At 31.5% G+C, this 20,803-nt stretch overlaps 1 protein-coding gene across 1 annotated transcript; it reads right to left on the reverse strand.

Annotated features, from left to right (window-relative positions):
- Positions 1–4,270: 4,270 nt before the first annotated feature.
- Positions 4,271–18,963, reverse strand: LOC127720140 (protein Wnt-4-like). Its single transcript, XM_052226601.1, has 4 exons — positions 18,261–18,963; positions 14,021–14,256; positions 12,300–12,583; positions 4,271–6,391 (listed from the first exon to the last, which is right to left on the reverse strand). The coding sequence occupies exons 1-4, from the start codon at positions 18,344–18,346 to the stop codon at positions 5,924–5,926; spliced, it is 1,074 nt and encodes a 357-aa protein (XP_052082561.1). The 5' UTR covers positions 18,347–18,963; the 3' UTR covers positions 4,271–5,923.
- Positions 18,964–20,803: the final 1,840 nt, after the last annotated feature.

A 20,803-nucleotide genomic window follows, 5' to 3' on the forward strand; every position in this document is an offset into this window, starting at 1 on the left:
GCCAGATGCTCTCCGAAAGATCTTTCCTGTTAGCAAATATAATCCGGATTTCTGAATTGATATGAAACTATCTATTCTAGGAGTGATTTGAATAACATTGATAAATATTGCGGTGCTAAACAATTCCACATAACTGTAAGTGTTGCATATAATCTAAATCCCTTTACATTCATTACACAAGTATTCCTCATTCTAAACCAAAAAACACTTTGAAATGTTAGTCCAATTTTGTTTCATAAATGTTTCATAAAAGCAATGGCCAAATCAGATATAGATATACATTTTTTTAAGAAAGGTACAAACAATACATCGTAAAATTCTGCCTGATTCTAACAAATAGTTGTGGGAAACGGAATCTTCAGGATGCTCGAGTGCTTGATAGATAAGATATTTGTTGCGTTTTGCGGGCATGGTTTTTAAACAGTGAGACGGTATTATCATTGTAACCAATCTCTTCTAACTAACTTTTTCCTTATTTCGTATGAAAAAAAATCGTAACAGGACTTCTTATTATTAGAGATCGTAGCAGTACCTGTGTGTGGAGTCTTTTTGTCTTAGTCGAAATGAAATTACATTGCTTGTATTACATATCACTGTTTTCTTGCAATCAATGAACTTCTACTTTAAAACAATTTCAACAAGTTGAACGTCGGTAGGTACCTTTCTTTGGTTTTGGCTAAAAATTGTTAAATATAAAAAAAAAGAAGATATGTTATGATTGCCAATGAGACAAATCTCAACCAGAGACTAAATAACATAGAAGTTAACAACTATAGGTCGCTGTATGGGCTTCAACAATGAGTAAAACCCGTATCGCATAGTCAGCTATAAAAGGCCCCGAAATGACAAATGTAAAACAATTCAAACGAGAAAAATAACGGCCTGATTTGTGTACAAAACAATGAACGAAAAACAAATATGATATACAGCAACAAACGACAACCACTTACAGGCTCCTCACTTGAGACAGGCACATACAGAATATGTCGCCGCCTTTAATTTTCCTTAATTGGTACAAAGCTTCATACAGTGGCTCCTCTTGATAAAAAGAAAGATTCTACAAATAAGGAAGCGATGAATAAACGGTTTCCAATGGGAAATTAAGGTAATATCTTCGACGGTCTAACGCTGACACTATCATGATTTGAATAACCGTTATGGAATATCTGTCTCAAAGATGACTACGGACATACTTCATTTGTGGTAACCGGAACCCCTTGTCTCCTTTCCTCTTTTATAACATCGACGAATGTGACCGTTGCCAGATTTTGTCTTGTCATGAAAAACACCACGAGTCAACTAGAGGAGCAGGAGCTGCTTACATTTCCATCCGGGCACCTGAGTTTACCTCTAGTTTATATGTTGTTTTGTATTTTGTAAATTTGCTTGTCTTTCTTTCAGAAAATACCAAGGAACAATAAAAAACGAAAGTCGGAGAAGATACACAAGATAGCGGATGTTTCATTGTCTTTGATATCTTTTTTACATTATTTAAATTCACATATCTTTCTCATGTAATTTATAAGTTTCCACATGTTAGAACATTACAACAGTATCGCATCAGCCAGAAGAAACAGCTGCAAGACTCATTTGAATTATTCTTCGTTGATACCTAATTTCTGTTAATCCATAATCCATCGTTCTTGAATAAACATAGGAAGGTCGTTAACAACTGCGTGCTAACTCTTCTGCTGTAGGCTTCAAGATGCAAACGAATTATTCAATTGTAAACAAATTAAGAATTCTAGCTAAAATTATTTCATCTAGAGAAAACAACATTATGAGATTTACTGATGTTTCAACCTGTAATTTACGTTTGTGAAGACAGACAAGACGGAAACTAAAGCGTTTTATATACTATTAGAATACATTTATGTACGTTGATGAAATTGGTGGAACTTTGATCTTGATAAGAAGCTATAGAAGGACTACAGAATAGAATTTATGATTTTAATTAATGGGTAGGTATGTTCACCACATATCGTTCAAAAGTAGTGCTTCTATTCAACTAAACTTCGTAGATAACTCTTGAATTCTTAACCAACCTTTACTTATGTTCATTTTAACTTCAAACATTACACAAATTCCACGATTTTCCTAAATGCTTATGTAATATTATGCTTGAAAGAATTTTTTTCAATACAATTTAGTGTTCTTTAATACATACAATTCTGTATACTTTCCAAAGTCGTATGATTGCTGCTGAGGTTTAAATAAATCAAACAGAAAAGGATGCAGCTAAATATCAAACATCATGATAGTTTGGTGAAACTTATTTGAAATACTTTACATGTACACATTGAAACTTAAGGTGAAGGTTAGTTATGAAAACCGAAATGGAGGGTTACAGCATCCAAATTGACCAAACTAAAAACCTTTCAATTCAATGTAAATGGTTTAATTTAACTTTTTTTCATTTGTTTTTGCAATATTTTGGCGTTTAAGTAGCTCTTTTTTTCCAAAAAATGGGGATCCAATCCAATACAGATACAACTATAACAGTATGGAAAACGAACGGTTTACGGTAAAGCCGTAAAAAGATAAGGAAACACAGCAAGCAATAAACTAAGACAAAATCTTTCGAACATGCAGATTTAAATATTCTAATCTCATTTATTGCTCGCATGATACTTATCTTCTCGTTAAGCATGCAGTAATCCATAAAAATATAGATAAAATTGTACATTCTCAAGTTTTAAACTGCAACAAATTAGTAACTAAATTTCTTATTTATTACAAAATATCAAAAATTGAACGCTTTGGTATGAATAAAGGGAGATTTGGTGTTCGCTTTATTGTTTTCTTTCACGTTTGAAGTGGAAACAATCAAGTCTCTCCATATTTACTCTCCAAATATTGATGTTACACACCCATTTACTATTATATTATCACAAAAGTGTGATTTTAAAACAAAGGTAGTTAACTTTGATAAAATATGTGCAATAAAAGAACTTTAAAAAAAAGTTTCAATGAATATAACTTAGACACTGATATAAAAAAAATTTCGAGACTCAAAGTCAAAAACATAATCCACAAAAAGATATCCCCCAAGGTTCTGTAGACGTTAGGTTTGGAAGTATTTGTGATATTGTTTTTAATGTGTTAATGTTTATTCGTCGTGATAACTGAAGACTGTATAAAGGTTGTATCCATAAAGTTATATACGCGATGAAATGTCATTTATTGTCAATAGACAAGCGAGTTCTTTATCGCGTACTTTTGTACTGATTTTAAGAACCTTCCAAAACTTAGATTCTTCAGAGCAACACTTTCATGTAGTATGCGACTTTTCTAGAATGGAACAGATTCCTTGTACAAATGCAACTCTGACTTCTTTTATTCCTTAAAAGAATTAATCCAACAACAATCCGCTCCATTAACATTGTTATGATTAAAATAAGAAGATTGCCAAGGAGACGAACTAACCACAAAGAGCAACTGACGCGGAGGTAATCAACTATTATTGGTTACCGTGTAGCCTTCAACAATGAACAGAACACACACCGTATAGTAAGCTGTTAAAGGGTCATATACATGATAAAATGTTACAATTCAAACGAGAAAACAATAGGCCTGATGTGTGTATAACCCAATATTATAAAAATAAGAAGATGTGGCATGATTGCCAATGAGACAACTATCCAAATGAAATGGATGTAAGCAATTATAGGCTACCGTACGGCCTTCAACAATGAGAAAACCCATACCGTATAGTCGGCTATAATATTGTTTGCTTATGTGTTTCCTTTAATTTTAATGCTGTTTCATTGTTGTCCTTTTCAGCTGGTATATGTTATTGTTTCTTTCTTTCTTTTGCCAAATGATTTTTTGGTGTTTGTTCTTTTTATATGTCCTTTTTTCTTTTTCTTTCTCGTATTCATTCTGTTTTGCTATTGTTTTGTTTTTTGTTTTTTGTTAAAGGAACTTTATCGTTTTTGTGTACTGTCTTCATGATCCTACTGATAGTTTTGTTTAATGCATTTGTACTTGGAAGAGAGGTAAAAGATACCAAACGGACAATCAAACTCATAAGCGGAAAAAAAACTGACAATGGCATTGCAAAAAAAAAGAGACCAAAATACAAACAACAGTATACAAAACACAACATAGAAAACTAGAGACTGAACAACACGAATCACGCCAAAAACCGGGTGTTATCTCAGGTGTAGTGACGCGTATTGGAGGCATACAATCAACAAAGAGGATAAAATACCATCCATATACATGTAGTGCCAATCGAAATATTTAACGGATAAAATAGATACAAATATAACAAAATAGATATATTTTATTTTTTCTATATTTTTTAACTTCATGAGACAATTTTACAACAAAAACATATCACATGTTTCAGAGGTATATAATATACCTACATACTAATATATAACAGCACATTTGATAATGAAATATTTTGATTTTAAGTGGGAAATGCTGAGAGTTTGTTTGGCCCTGTTAACCTTTGAACATAAAATTTACCATCTATGAAAAATAAATGAATACAACTTATGAAATAAAAGTCTAGATCGTTATACAAAATTATCAAAATTCATGTGACAATTATATTTTTATGTATACCTATTTTCTATGTGAATATAAGAAATATGAAATAATTTTTGTTTTCTATTGCTGTTTATGACGTTGATGAATAGATATGTTTACGAATTTAAGATTGCGATGTTATCATTAATACATTTTCTTTTCTAACTCTTAACATGTGTGTATTGTATGTATTTCAAATTGATTATTGTTTAAAATGGCACCAATATTTTTAAATTTCCGTGTCACATATGAACAAAATTTAGAATTTCTGAAATCTTCTTTTTATTTCTGCGAAATTAAGGAGAAAAGAATGAATTTTGAAGGCAAGATAAAGGCAATGTGCTGAAACATATTAAACATAAATTAACATAAATATTAGCATTTTTAGTAATGATCACCAGTGTCACAAAAGTGATCGAAATCGACAGTATCGACGTGACGTAGAAATAACCAATTTTACATTGATATCATGTAAAAAATTAAAAAAAAATAGCTGTTGTAGTATAAAGATATCTGTAATGAACAGGCGGGTCTAGGTTTTTTTTTAAGGGGGTGTAATTCCCCAAAATGGAATATATACACCCTAGGGTAAAATTTTGGGGACGTTTTATGCTAAAAAAATGTTATATTTCCAATCAAAGGGGGAAGGGGGATGGGTGTTTGAACGTCCTATACGTCCCATTAATCCACCACTGATAAAAGAACATGAGAATGGTTATTGCAGATTCAAAACAACAAATTGTGACACTGGTAATATCTGTGAAACCACAGACAATAGCACTTACAGTGATAGGTTGTCGATAACACGTGAGTGGTTTCACGAGGTAGACCGGAAACCACTTCTGTGCTACCGACGATAATAATGATTAAGTTGAAGACCAACCTACAGTCGCACATAATACATTTACAATAAGGCACATGTATTTAATATCTACAGTATTAACATTTTGAACATAGTCAAAACACATTTGCATACTGTTGAGGCACATGTGCTTAAGTAATATCGTATATCAATTACAGTATTATAATTTACGAATAGTGTACAAAAGTCGTACAATTTTCATTCATTTTACTTTTCCTGTATATCGTACTTGTACACAGAACAATCACAGCCTTTTAGTAGTCTAACTGTAAATAATAAGAAATTGATTAACCTGAGATTTCTCAAAAAGAAGACATTTGATCAATGTTCCTTCCATATTCATACTTGTCATACTCGGAGCTCCTCTTCGTGTTTCGATTGCATACATGTAAATACTTTTACAAGCACTTTGTGCGGGAAATGACTTTATGACTTGTGATACATAATGCTTGGATTTCATTTTACTGTAATATCATTCTGGTGAATTTTGCAGTATTCTTACAACCGATGATTTTGATTCTTTCATTTACAATAATGTTCCTCGACTTCGCGCACACACTCCTGACATGATACGTAACAGCACCAATGAAACTTACAGTAACATCTTTCTACAATTCTCTTCTTACGGGACTCGTATCCTCGCCCACAGCACAACAGATCACAACCGTCAATTGCTTTAGAGTTTTTATTACATATTCTGCCTTTTGTTCCCAAAGAACCTGACTTTGGATCTGGTTCACAAAAATCGGGAGAGGCCACTAAATAAACTAAGTCTGAACTTGTATGTGCCTTGAATTCTGGATTGACAGGCACAAGTCTTGGTAAAGTGTTTGTATAAACTAATTTTACTTCTGTTGCTCCGTCAAATTTTTCTTTTATTTTGGATCCAACTTCTCTAAAAGTTGGCATTGCTCGCCAACAAGTTCGTAATTCGCACGATCCTGACACACCATGGCACTTGCATTCTATTCTCATATTATTTTCAATACTCTGGAAATAAACAAGAAACATATTAAAACCATTTAAAATCTTTAAAAAAAAAGTATCACTTCAAGAACAATCAAGTTTTTAAGAAATTATAAAAATGTAAAATCGAAAGCATGTACACTGTCGTGTAATGATCTGTTTCAATCTCGTCAGCAAACATTATGTATGCATTAATGCGCGTGATTTTCCCGATGACAGCACTATAGTTTTGCGGATGGCATGACAGGAATTTCTTTTTTATATTTCTTTGTGTTTTGTATAGGTCAAATATACAACCATGTTTTAGCACTTTTTCCAGACATGGAAGTGAAATACTCCGGAAGTCATTAATTCTGTTGTTTCGTATAATTTATGCTTGATTTGATAAACATTTCGGTTTGAAATGTTTATTACAACAAAACACGATATCAAACCTTCTTTGATAAATTCTCGACATATTACTGACGAAACATTTTTCATCTCATATATTTTTTTACTTTTTACATATAGTTTATTTACAGATACTGACAGACATGATATAACCTTGAAGCTCTTTTGCACCTTGGATTTTGGCTACCGGTGATAAATTTTACCATATGTCATATTGATAATTTATAATAAATATGTATAAGTTAATATATAAATAATATGTAAAGTTTTGACCTCAGTTTGTTATTTATGTGTATAATAATTTATCCAAAGAAAAAATATATATAAATACATTTTTATATAGTGCTGAGAGATTTGCCATGATAGTAGAAAGTCATTACTAAATATTAAGTTTCTCAGTGCTGAGACAAGTGTAATTCTAAATCAAAGATTGAAAAGCTACAATGTTGCAGATTTGCGGCTTTTCCTTTAGACCGCCCTTTCCCGCTGAATCTGACTTTCATGAACACGAATGTCTATAAATAGTACTAAGTGTAGACAGAAAAGCCAAATGGGCTAATTGTACACTTAAAAATATCATCGGTCCACCTCTTCCCCATACTAAGAGCAGCAAACAATAGCCTCGGTGAAATAATTACACTTCTACGTAAGAAACAAGTGCATGTTACCCCTCAGACTGCTGCTCTCCAAACGAAGTGCAACAGCGTGCTTTGTAACAGAATATGAAGATAAATGTACAAAATAAACGATCGGATTGCATTTTGTTTATATTGGAATAAAACGTAAATCAGGTTCAACCTTTGAAGATTTAAAATCTAATCAATTAAAAGTCGAAGCCAGTTGGCTTGTTTGGTACAATATTTTGGAAATATTAAAAGAGTGAAAATAATACAGTTAAACGTAAATACGTCCTATGTAAAATAAAATAAAATTGTTTAACGTGTTAATCACGGTCCGGTTCATTTATTGAATACAACATGTTGCAATAAGAGCTTAAGAAAATGCGAAAAGATTCTGGCGTTGTTCTCTTTGTGTATAGTAAGAGATACCGACTCTATTAATTTCTCTTTCAATACAGCTTATACTTTATCATTGTATAAATAAACTTTTTTCAATTTCTCGTCAAGTGCACCCAGAATTGTATTATTAATTAAATATAAGGCAAGTTTGGATTGACAATCAAGAAATGGTGCCAAAAATATAGAATTATACGTATAAATATTTGAATTTGTATATCTCCTGAGAAACACTTCTTATTGTTGATAACACAGACGGCGTTCAGCTATGATGATTACGATTTAATGATGATTGGAAGAACAGACTTCACTGCGAATCGATGCCAACTTGATGTACCCAGAGTTGAAAAGGGTCCTTAATCCAGAAAAGAGCGGGGATAATCTCGCTAATCCTGATCGGCTTCTTCGTCTGCCTACCTTTTTACTCTGTATCAAATCAACCCTTTGCATCTTTTTGATGTTAGATGTACACGGTTAAAACTTGAATAAAAAATCAAACCAAGGAGGTTCTATTTAGTGAGGTGATATTCAAAAATGTATTAAGTGACAATTTCAACAAAGCGTATGTAATCATTGAAAATAGGACGAGTCGGTTGTCTAAAGGACTAACATACCGTGCACCAGGCATTCAAGGAGTGTACTTTTTAATTTTCTCTTAACATTCGGCCAACAATATTTTATATCTTAACTTTCACTATCCGAGTTCTCAATTACGTACTAAATGTACTAGTATTCTTCATTATAGAATAACATTACAATATCAATGAGTTTAATTTTTGATCGAGAGTGACAATGCAACAAAAAATGAAAACAATAATAATGAGAATTTTAAAAAATCAAAAACTTTCCAAACCAAGACCTTGTTTCAAAAGTAATTATTAATAATTTTGCCATTCAAAATTTTTAAAATACACATGTCAAAATGCTTTATAATAACCCGATGCATGTCATATTAATAGCTTTACGACAAGTATAACCCACTGATCGCCTATCAATTTATCTTTGCCATAACTGTTAACTTTGATTTCCTTACTGCAGTGATTGGCATCTAAGTGTGAATCAAAGGTCACTTGAAAAGGAAGTCAAAAATTTATTTAATCCAAAACAATTTGTAACATTGTTGTGTTGACCGACTGATATAATTCGTCACATACTTTGTAAAACTGATTTATAGATCTTCATATTGAAATTCATGGTATTATGTTACCCCTTTTTTATTCAACGTCCGATCGGACCGAATTTGGAGTATTTGTTGGATTGCTGTCTCATTGACGTATACCCACATATGTTCTGTCTCTTTCATCAGGTTTTAAAGTGTATGTTTTGCGTGTCAGTGTTTGTGTTTACAATCGATGAAGACGTTTCTCTGTGTCATAATTACTATTCCTGACACATTTTTGGAATTTACATTTCAACACATATTGAGCAATGTTTATAAATATTTCACAACTTACAAACATAAAACTGACCCTTACCACGTGACCCTGATATCAAACAAGATGTGAACGTAATAACTAAGACTGCTATCATAACATCTTAAAATTGTATAATTATCTTTCATAACTATGTCTCCTATTTGCTTTAGTCTGTTGTTTTTCAAGAACTTGATTTGATTGGTGTTTGCTTAAAGTCCAGATCGAGGCAAACATTTCATCAATTATTAAGATTAAGATTTTTTGTACTGAGAACTCCTCGAAGAATATTTATATTCATTGTTAAGGACGAGTCAGAGTTTAATCTGATTGATGTTTGCTTAAATTCCAGTGGCAAATATTTCATCCATATTTAAGACAATCATGCAGGAATTTAAGTTTTTTGAACTTGCCGTGGGAACTTCTCAAAGAATATTTATAGGCATAGTAAAGGACGTGTCATTAACAAAAGACATTATCAACCTTGGCAAGGCGTTGTTATTTGGACAAAATTGCATTTTTATCATGATGTTAAATCCCCCTGTCAACAAATCAGAATAGACATACATGAAATGATGAATGGAATAAAACTGAAACGTATCTTCTTGTATCTAGGCAATTCTTGATAATTATAATATAAAAAGAAGTGTATCTATGAGATACTATATAGTATGTTTGTAGAACGGATATTTATGATCGAAAATGGAAGTCGTAAATCCTTTTACTGAATGGACCTCGATAATCCGTCCATATTCAAGAAAATGAGTGTCGAATCATTTACGATGTAATTATTGCGTGTATATACAATCGGGTGCGAGGGAACAGTCTTAAACTAGATAATAACCAGTCTGTTGGTACAACTATGTGACATAAATCTTTAGATTAGTCTAATAAGGAAAACATACATCTAACATGTTCGACGAACTTAGAGATATACTTTTATTTGAATATTTTAGTAAATGTGTAAGACACTTATGGATCAATGTTAATCGTTTAAAATTCCTTTACTTTACTTAACTGATTACGTATTTGAGCGCATGAACAGGTTATTGTGTCCAAAACGTCGAACAGTTTCACGAAGCATGACTCGACAGCCTAAAGAAGTCTTACATCGAAAATTAAGCATTCCAAAAATAAACTTCATTTGTTTAATTCTTATAAAGCAGTTAAATTATATGAACAGATGCATTTTTAATGGAATGGGAGAGATGAAAGGATAGTAAAGTCGTAATTTTAAAAATATGTGTTTCGTATATAAACATTCTACTATTTCTAATCAACCTAGTAATTCAAAAAGCTCTTGCATTAAAATTTAAAGAGAGTATAGACCTTAACTTTTGACTTTACTAAAAAATAAAATTTCAATCCTTGAAAATAAAATTCAACATTAAAAATTGAATTTTTAGAATTTTAAAATTTGTTTTGATATTAAATTGCCCGTAAAAGCAAGTTAATCAGAAAAAGTAATCTTTTATGTGCTTCATTACGCACAAAAATATCAGTTTTATACGTTTTGTAAGTTTGAAGTAATGTAACTTGAAATGGAGTTTATATAAATTACATTTTGATCCATTGAGAGTAATCATCTAGCGTTGTACATTAGGAACAAAACTATCATTCACTGCCACCAAAATATTTTCTTGCTCGAAACATGCACGGGGGGACATGTAAACAAGTACTTTGTCCCTATTACCAAGATATAAAATAGTCAAATTCATCCCATCAAATTGGCATGTTCTGTCATTTATGTATACACGTACCACGATCATAAAGATTTAATTATAAGCTCCAACATAACATTTGGAAGGTCTTGTACGGCATCAATGTATTGAATAAAACATATAATGTTTAACAGAAACCCTTTCGAAGCACATTTCGTTCATCCCTGGTTCTTGGTACTTTTGGGTATATTTGTTTTTGGGGTTGCTCAAATTTGGTCGCCAATGTTGTATCATACGCATAGCAGAAGGGGTTTGAGTTTATATCAAATATTACAGATTCTGCGGCTGGTAACTAGTCAAATTTATATGTGCATAATTACATTTACATGTATTTGGCCAATAGGAAGAAGACTAAAATGTTCCTATGAAAGCGCATCACATCTTATAATGTAAAAAGATGAAGCTTGGTTTCGTGATACATCAAGTAGCTACAGTATAGATTTTCTCAGATCTGACGGTCAGACGTACGAACACATAAATGATAAAAAAGGTGGAAACTAGAAACATATCCCTAATCATTTGGAAAGAGGGTAAAATATTTTCAATTATACATATACATTTAATGTACTTTATTCATATATGTAGCAAGTAGATTAGATCATTCTTGTTTTAAAAAACTTTTCTATTATATAAGTTTGAAATGCATTTAAATGGAAAGGAATAGTATGTGTAGTATGGAAAGTTGTCTGATATAGACATCAGCCTGATATTTGTGGGTTTTAGGTGTAAAGTCCTTACATGTAAATAAAAATCGACAACAATACGCCATGACATAAAATATATCGACTGTATTGTATCCTCTAACATTAGTGGTAAGATTTATGTTAGATTTCGTATTATTATTCCACCTGGGAAACATCCCAAATTTGATTGAAACGGAAAATGATGGGGGTAATGTGTCCAGGTATCTAATAAATCATTCGCCCAGTCTCATCTTAATAAAGGCTTGGTGGTATTAAACTTTAATCATATTGTATTAAGAAATCGACATGAGGCCATTAAATTGTGCTTCACTTGTTCAAATTCAATGCCTGAATTGAAATTCCTTCATATTACACTTTTACATTTTAACCTCGTTTTTGTGGTTCAGAAAAGTGTTTTCATCAAAGAAAGTCGTACAGGTTGCACAAATCTTGTTATAAGTAATCATGTTTATTTGGGATGTGCAGATGTTTGCAAAAGTTCAATATATATTTAATACTATGTTAAAAAGTATTATGTTAACCTTATGTATATTTCATTTGTGACAGACCATAGATTTGCTTGTATACCTTGATAATCCGGAAATTTTCATCATATTCACAGAGCTGATATATATTTAAAACATTCTAATGAATATGTTTTATGTTGGACTGCTAGTTTTATTTGATTCATATATTTGATATAAACTCACCTTTCTTCCTGCTTGATTATTATGAATGTTCATTAATTGTCTTCCTATGTTTTTATTGTTTTTTCTTTTGCGCTTTTCTCTAGCGTCCACAAATGTTTTTGCAAATGCTATTCCAAAAGCAATATTGTCTGAACACCCTGACCATTCAAATCCCTGGTCACTAGGTCCACTAACTGTTCTATCACAACCACATTGTGTTAAGCGGCCACTACTACAAGCCCTAGTAACGGCATGAGCTACACCAGCAGACGACAGCGCGTGCACAAACGACGCTTCTCTTGTGCCTGAAAATGTCAAGATGAATATGAATAAAATATATGAGACAGTAACTCAATAACATAATAATGTCAAAAAGGATAGTATGCATAACAAATAAACTACTGTTATAATGAAAAATGAGGAGCTTAACAGATTTATGCTTATAGATTTCTTTGAAGCCAACCAACCTTGCTGCAGGACCAGAGCATAACTCATTATGAAGCAAGATGTCTCTTAAGTTTACAACTGTATAGTTTGGTCAAAAAGTTTACTTTTGAACGAATTTTTAAAGTATTTTAATATGTTAAAGGATTATTAGTCCACCTTAGCCAAGAGGCGAGATGAAATACAATATATATCTTATATAAAATGCATTTATTATCGAAGTAGACTCAAATCTATTCGTCGCTCTTGCTTGTGGCTAAAAAACAGTTATATCGTGTTTCCTGAATAACATAGATTGGTTTTAAGCACGATTAATGTAAAATTTTAAGTATCTTATGCTTAATGTAAGGTGTTCCTATTTGCAAATTCACGAATTTGTGAATATATCTGTCTTTTCATGACGAATGTATCATCCAAAATCGAAATACTGTAAAAACAAGACCACAAAATCCTAATAAAGTCCAAATTAATGATAATATATTAACTCCCCCGCATACACCCAACTACTATTTACAAATTTACGTCGTTTAATTGTGCAAATATTTACACGATTAACTAACTATTTGATTCTGGTTTAGAAAACAATGAAAGTCGAATGTTGCTTTTTCAGATTCATACTCTCTGATTCAAAATGTAACTAAACCATGACGTTTAAGAACTATTTGATCGATGCTGTCAACACCTTTTTCCTTTGATCTTGGTTGGTATTTATTTGTTTTAAAGGTCATACTCATACGTATATGGGATTTGTCAAATCCTAAAGTTTAGAAAAACTTTTCAATCAAATAAATGAATGTTAACGTAATTCTCTCGTATCACATACATTGTTATCATATGAAGTCTTTAAAACAAAGAAAGAATGAAAGATTTAAATATGGTTTATTGTGTTAACTTATGTATGTTATGCTTCGCTGTTCGAAAACGGTATTGCTTCTCATTTTTTAATATTTCATGGTCAGATGCAAATGATTTGATTTGATTGAATTTTTGTGTTTTAACGCCACTTTTAAGCACCGCTTTTGGACTATTTCGTGGCGGCCATTTTTTATTGGTGGAGGAAGCCGGAGTGCCCGGAGAAAACAACCGACCTTCGATAGGAAAACTGACAATCCTAGTCAATTCAGATTGGAGTCGAGTGCACCCGCACGAGCGGGGTTCGAACTCACAACCTCAGTGTTGACTGGCTAGTGATTACAGTAGTAACTACTTAGACCACTCGGCCACCGAGGCCCCAGATGCAAATGAAGTATTAGTCTTAATTATAATAAACAAAGATAAAAAAAAACGGTTAGACCTACCTAATTTTAAAACATTTCCAAATATATTTCGTGTCTCTACCATGCTGCAGTTCCACCGTCTATTTCTAAATTGATATTGACATTCTAGTATTGCATTATTAGCACCACTTTTTACACTGTCCATAATTTCAATATTTTTACGACAAATTTTTCTTTGTCTTTTAACAAGTCCTTTGAGTGAATCACATGTTTCTGGAATCTGTATAGTTGAAAGACTTGACATTTTGGCCAACGACCTGTAATAACAAAAATTAAAGAGTTTTACATTAAGACAAGAACAAAATAAAACCTCACAACAAGTTGAATTTAAAATAGGTTCAGATGCTGACTGCAAATTTCTGTTTCTGTTTTCACTCCTAAGACCTACCCGTATTTGTTCATACAAATCATAAGCGACTTGACTCGTCATTTTTATCGATCGATTGTTTGGTTGCTTAACGTTCAGTGGCAAGTATCGTAATTTTGAGCTATGATACCAGACCATAGTTATTAAGAAAATCAAACGTAAAATAATAGCGGGAAGCACTCAGGTCTGGAATATGAATGTCAACTCTTGTAATGAAATGAAATAATGACATGATCTTGGTGCATCTAGTACTAATCTTAAAGAAAGTCAATTGGGGAGTATATATTTAGGAATCTTTGACACTTTTTAGTGATAACCTGGATCCTGACACTAATTTCTGAAAGGGGAAGGTTTTAAAAAAACGAATTGACAGTAATCGTTTCATAAATAGACTTGTCGAATTGTATGTCGAATATTTGTAACCTGTTGACTCTTGAAATATTGACGTTTCGGGAGTCTTTGTGTTGCATTACAATTTGTAAGATCTATTTATAATTAATTGGTGTTGTCAATCAGATGATACTGTAAGCAAATTTCACGCCATTAATATCTGATAAATGAAGAACTTATTTCAAAAGTTTGCCAGATGTATGTTCAGCATTTGTTTACAGCTGTCAACTAGTAAATTTTAATGTGCTATTCGGACACCTCGACTCACATTAAACACGTAATAATGGCGGGATAAATTATGATTTATTGTCGTCTGCAAACAAATGTGCAATTTGCTGTTCTGACAAAATGGTTAGCTGTTTACAAATGTTATTCTAAACCATTAAATCATATAATAAGTTGTGATTTGTCTGTTAAAACATTTTTCTGCAAGGCTTATATAATTTCTGTTTGTCAATCACCGCTAACAAAATACGTTTTATGGCCGTGCAAATGTAGAAACATTATGTTGTCAGTTTTTATTCTCCATTACTCTATATCTTCAATAGAATATCACTGTTTTCCTATATCTTTCGTCAAGTGCTAGTATATAGAAATACTGGCTGTTGGACGTTAAAAATCAATATTAGTCAATCTTCAAATTGGAGGACAATAAATCAAAGAACGCGTGTCGATACTGACAAAAGCTAGAAAAAGATCATAATTCTAAAAACACTTTTTTTAAGCGACAAGTTTAACGAGATGACAAACAAGATGACAAACTTTAAAAAAAAGGGTGTTGATATTTTAAGAAAAACGATTTGTCAAGATTTCATTTCTTGAAGGTAAATAAAATAGCAAAATTTCAAGTGTCGAATTGAATGATACATAGTCTGCTGCCAAATCATTCCTTCTGGATATACAATTTGATTGAAAATATACAATTAACAAAATGTAAAATCTATTATCTGTTAAGTTTTTGTTTACTCGTTACTCAAATCTAATGACAGATTCTGACAAAGTTAATTATATTATTTATCAAAAGCCTTTGGTTATTATTGTAAAACATAATTCATATCATTTAATATCCTAAGGACAATGTGTTACACAAAATTTTCTAGTTTTAACACCATCACATCAAATATGCCGTCTTGTTCAGGTCAATGTACATTTGTTACTTTCATTTATTATAGTGAAGGAAATTTGGACGAAAACGGAATAATAAAGAGCACCAAGCTTTTGAACACAAACATTTCTAATGTCACTAAAGTCATAAAGTTTTTAAATACAAATATTTCAAATGTCACATATCCGCCTTTCCCAGGGCCTGTTAATTTTTTAATTTGCATTTGGAGCCTGGGACGCTGTCGCCATATTTTTATTAATAATTTGAAATTGTCACTTAAACATCATTTTTTTAATATCTAATTAAACTTATTAAATGTTTCTTCCAAAACTTCAAGTTATGACTGTCAAATTTCAAGGGTGTGTTAAAACTAAGTCAGGTCAGTCGACAGAATAAAAAGAACCCGTCAAGGAGATTTCACTACTATAATGCACATCTGTGTTAAAAAAAAGGTCTGTTTTTCCTGTATTTAATAAAAAGTGACACTAAGTTTTGATACAACGCCCTTGTTTAGCCGATTGTTTGTATTTTTCTAAATTCATCTCTACCTTTGTTATATTTTAATAAAGCAACAAAATTTGAAGTCTTTTCTGTGTTATCTGACTATCAATATCAAACAGCCCTATTGATAACGTGTTGAATTCAAGGGGGGATAATTCGATGAAATATCTTCATTTAAATAAGCCTGTCAAATTCATTTTACATTCATTGATTCATGCTCTCATTGATTAGTTTTCTATGTAAAGAAATTCTCCATATCATTAAAGGAGAATACTTCGATAATCAACAAACAACTATTTAAATCAAGAATCCACGACATTGATTGTAGTTCGCCGAAAAGAAGTGTTCTTTCGCTAAGTGCGGAATTAAAACTTTATTGGAAACCTTGTAGCTTTGTTTAATTAATGCTAAGTTCTACTTTAATTTTAATAAAAGCCCTTGGTTTATCTCCCTTATCAATAACCTCTCATTGTCAAAGCTATGATAAAATACAAAAAATATTTTGAAAGAATGGTACAATTTTACGGTGCACATTTCAACAAAAAGTTGATAAAGTAATGGGTTAATTTAAAATGATTAAAAAGACCTACATCTGTTTTGTTGATAGAGAAATGCATTCAAATCAGGTTAAAGTTTGATTTTCATTGTTAAAATAAATTTTAATTTGAAAATAAATCTTCAATCGGATATTTTCGAGATTTAAAGTGTGAGAAATTTTGAAAAACATATGTAAAGATACCGAGACAATTTCAATAATCAACCAACAGTGAAAACAAGCGAAACCGCTTGTAAATTAAGTACATTTTCATATTTATATTTAAACCTAACACATGTATCGAAATGAATATGCTAATTTCGACTCCTGTTGGTTAAAGAAGTTGAATCTCAACCATAGGAAGGTCTTAATTGAACTTTTCGACGATTTAGTTGGTTTTATTTTTTTCAAATTCAAAATATGAATGAATTACATAACATTCAAGCGATGGATATCTTTTATGTATTCTAAAGGAAGTCTCTGTCTCTGTCCTTCTTTTTCTCTCTCTCTCCTATCTCTCTATCTCGTTTTCTCTAGTAAAACTATCGGTTAAAATACGAACAATTTAATCACGTTAAAAGCTATATGGGGTACTTTTTATGTGTTATAAGGGCTTTAGTCTCTCTCTGTCCCTTCTCTCTCTCCCTCTATATCTCACTTTCTCTAGTAAGACTACCGGCGAGACTAACACATTTGTTAATAGCATTGTTTCATTAGTAGGTACATCAATTTAGTGGCCTTAGACAACCTGACCCCTGTGTACACTATCTGAATAAAAATATATCAAAGTCAACCGTTATTAATCAAGAAACTGATATCTACATCTCTTATCCTGGCTAGCTTTCGTTCTTAATAAATGATATTTGTTTTAGTAGATACGAATGTGTACCTGTATTTCTGTGGTATTTGTAAGCTTTAACCACCTCTTTATTCACAACTGAGCAAAACTTGTCAATAAAATCTAAGTTTGTGGCTTAAAGCTGTAGGGGTAGAGATTTCAATTTTAATGCCTGAAAGATTAAAGTATCAATTGTATGTTAGCTTGTATATAATCATTTCAGATAAGTTGAGGAATGCAGATATAAGCTAGTAAGTATTTAACACTTCTATGCTTAGAATTATTTGCGTTTCAGCTGATATCCAAAGCTGTATTTTTGTGAACGTTATGCTTTGAAATTGTTTACGCTCTAGCATAAGTAACCTGATGTAGATGCCCTCATAATTTGTAGTTTCTCTACTTTCTTGATGCTACCTAAAGTTACATAGTAATGTTTTGATATTTTTTATAGACCGCAGCTGCTGCTGTACCAGTAATTTTTTTTAAGAATTATGTAAAAAAAAAATACAAAAATATAATACTTACAGCCACTGTATTCCACCAACAAATGTTAAAAACTGTAACAGAATACAAAATCCTGTTGAAATAGTGTTCATATCCAAACGGGTCATCCTTTTAGCACTTTAAATAAGAATCACGTTTCTTCATGTGAAGTATTTTCTTCAAAATTTACACAAGTTCCATATAACAAAGCTTATTTCTATCTAAGTGTTTCTATGTAAAAGCCTGCAAGTTTCACATTTTCAGTTCGATAAAGTTGTGTGATTTATATAGTTTTCCATCGTAATATTTCGAATAAATACACTTATTCCGCTATTGAAGTTTTACTTCTTTTTCATCACATATTGTGTTTCAAGATTATATAACTAACACGTTTCCTGAAATAGCACGGACGATTTGACGAAAATAAATAACTATTTCACTGAGGATATCGTATACTATGAATGAAAGAAATAGTAAGGACATACTTTATCACTTAATCGTTTTGATTGCTCGTCCTCTTTACTCAATTGCTCCGCCCACTTGACAAAATATTGACCCGTGATTGGCTCAACTCAACCGGAAAACAATCACCGTCATGGTTGGCCGGTAATGGATGTCGACAAATTGAGTAAAAGTACAATTAAGAAGTCGATGTAAAAATGTAATTATACAATAGATTTACAATTAGATAAACAGTTTCCGTGAATATTTATAGAAATATGAATGAATGACAGATTTTTATCTCATAATTGTACACCAGAAACAATATCAATTATGGGAATTGCATGCCATTTTAAATTACGCCTGTTAAAATTTAGAATGAAACAACGTTATCATATCATAAACAACTATTTCATTTTTGTGATGGAGAAAAATCGACATTGTATATTTAGAAACACTTTCTTTAGTGTCCTTATTTATATTAATCCCTTTAAAATCGATCTCAACAAAGTTAGCATTCATTACAGTTATATTTGCATAGCAAATTTATATTGAATTTTTCATTCAGAGGCAAGCACGTTGTGTTAATATTCGCACATTCAAACAAAGTTATTTAAATATTCAATATGTTCAATGTGTTATATTTTACATCCATTTGATTTCTTAAAAACATCCAATTTAATTAATAGTGTATACAAAATATAGATTATGGACTTCGTCAATATCAACTGTCTATTCCTGGAGTCCAATCTGTTAAATACATTTGACCCGATGTCAAACACACAAAAAATTCTTCTATATGCGAAAATTATTAATTTCTAGGTGTCTGAAATAATGACATAAAATGTAAAATCACTATTTACACATCATATGATACACACTATAATTCTTTCCATTTCGTGTAAAGAATTAATATCCTAGATGTTGATAATAACAATTTGTGATAATAACATTTATGCAGCACCTCCCCATATATCAATAATGTATATCAAAATATGTATTTTCTCCTGATGTACATCAAAATGTACCGCAAATAAATTGATTCTATATTACTTGGAAGTAAGACTACGTTTTGTGATTTTCTTGATATTATCTGCAAAGTAAATAACCAATTTTTCTTTCAGATCACACGAATTCAACGTATGTTATTCTAATTATAATAACTATTAATATTATATGTTTTCTATTCCCCATCTGTAATCTTGATTGGCAAATATGAAAAAAATAAACTACAGTAGAAAATCGAGTGTTCGTCTAAGGAGGTTCGAAAGACGGCTAACGAGTTTTTTTTTTCTCTGTCTACGCCTAAAATTTGAACTTCTTTTGGTAACACGTGAAAACTACATACTGGCATTCGGAACTTTCATACAAAAAATGTTCTTGCTTTACTTATGTGTATCTATATATTTAAAGGATGAGTTCTGTCCACTTCTATAGCTATCACAAACCTTTTCATATAAGTATATAGTATACAAACTCGAAAGATTTCCCCAAAGCCTTATATGGTTAAAAACAATAACTGATTCTGATGATCCCCCGACGAAAACATATTTCAACTTACGACCGATTTCATAAAACAAGATTTTTTTATTGCTTCATTGAAAGTTTGTAATTATTTTCCGATTTGTCAAATTTTGACTACAGATAATCTGAGAGTTGTACAAATATGCAGTAAACTTTGTACAAAGGTTTTATTTAAACATCACGAGCCTGTTGAATTGATTATAAACAATATTGTGATCTGTGTTTACCTTCAAGAAAAAGGCTCGACGGTCATGTACCTTCTTATTTTATTTTTCAAATAATTCACGATTCGAACCGATTTTACCGCATAGTTATTTTTTTTATAGAAATGGGAGTTTTAACAACTTTTGGCTATGTTATAGATACTGGTCTTGTAAACAGTTTATGTCGATTTGGGTAGAATAAGTCTCTCAAACCAACGACGCATATGTGTGGCAATTTCTTTCAGTATTTTGTCTTGCTATAGTAAAGCAAAAGAAGAATGGTTCATCCTAACCAAGAATTCACTGGGGTACTAGTATATAGAACATGTCGACCCTTGACGTCTCCCATCTTTAAATAAAAGCATTACTTAAGTGTTGCATCCATTTGGATGTGCGGGATGTATAAATATGCAGCCA

Source organism: Mytilus californianus, unplaced genomic scaffold (assembly GCF_021869535.1).
Source record: "Mytilus californianus isolate M0D057914Y unplaced genomic scaffold, xbMytCali1.0.p SCAF_11, whole genome shotgun sequence".
NCBI lineage: Eukaryota > Metazoa > Mollusca > Bivalvia > Mytilida > Mytilidae > Mytilus > Mytilus californianus.

Excerpts from the sequence above, each read along its gene's own strand:
- LOC127720140 (XM_052226601.1), bottom strand. The coding sequence starts at position 18,346 with ATGACCCGTTTGGATATGAACACTATTTCAACAGGATTTTGTATTCTG. Across the intron at positions 14,257-18,260 it reads GTTGGTGGAATACAGTGGCT|GTCGTTGGCCAAAATGTCAA; the intron begins GTAAGTATTATA and ends TTGTTATTACAG. Across the intron at positions 12,584-14,020 it reads TGGAAATGTTTTAAAATTAG|GCACAAGAGAAGCGTCGTTT; the intron begins GTAGGTCTAACC and ends TGACATTTTCAG.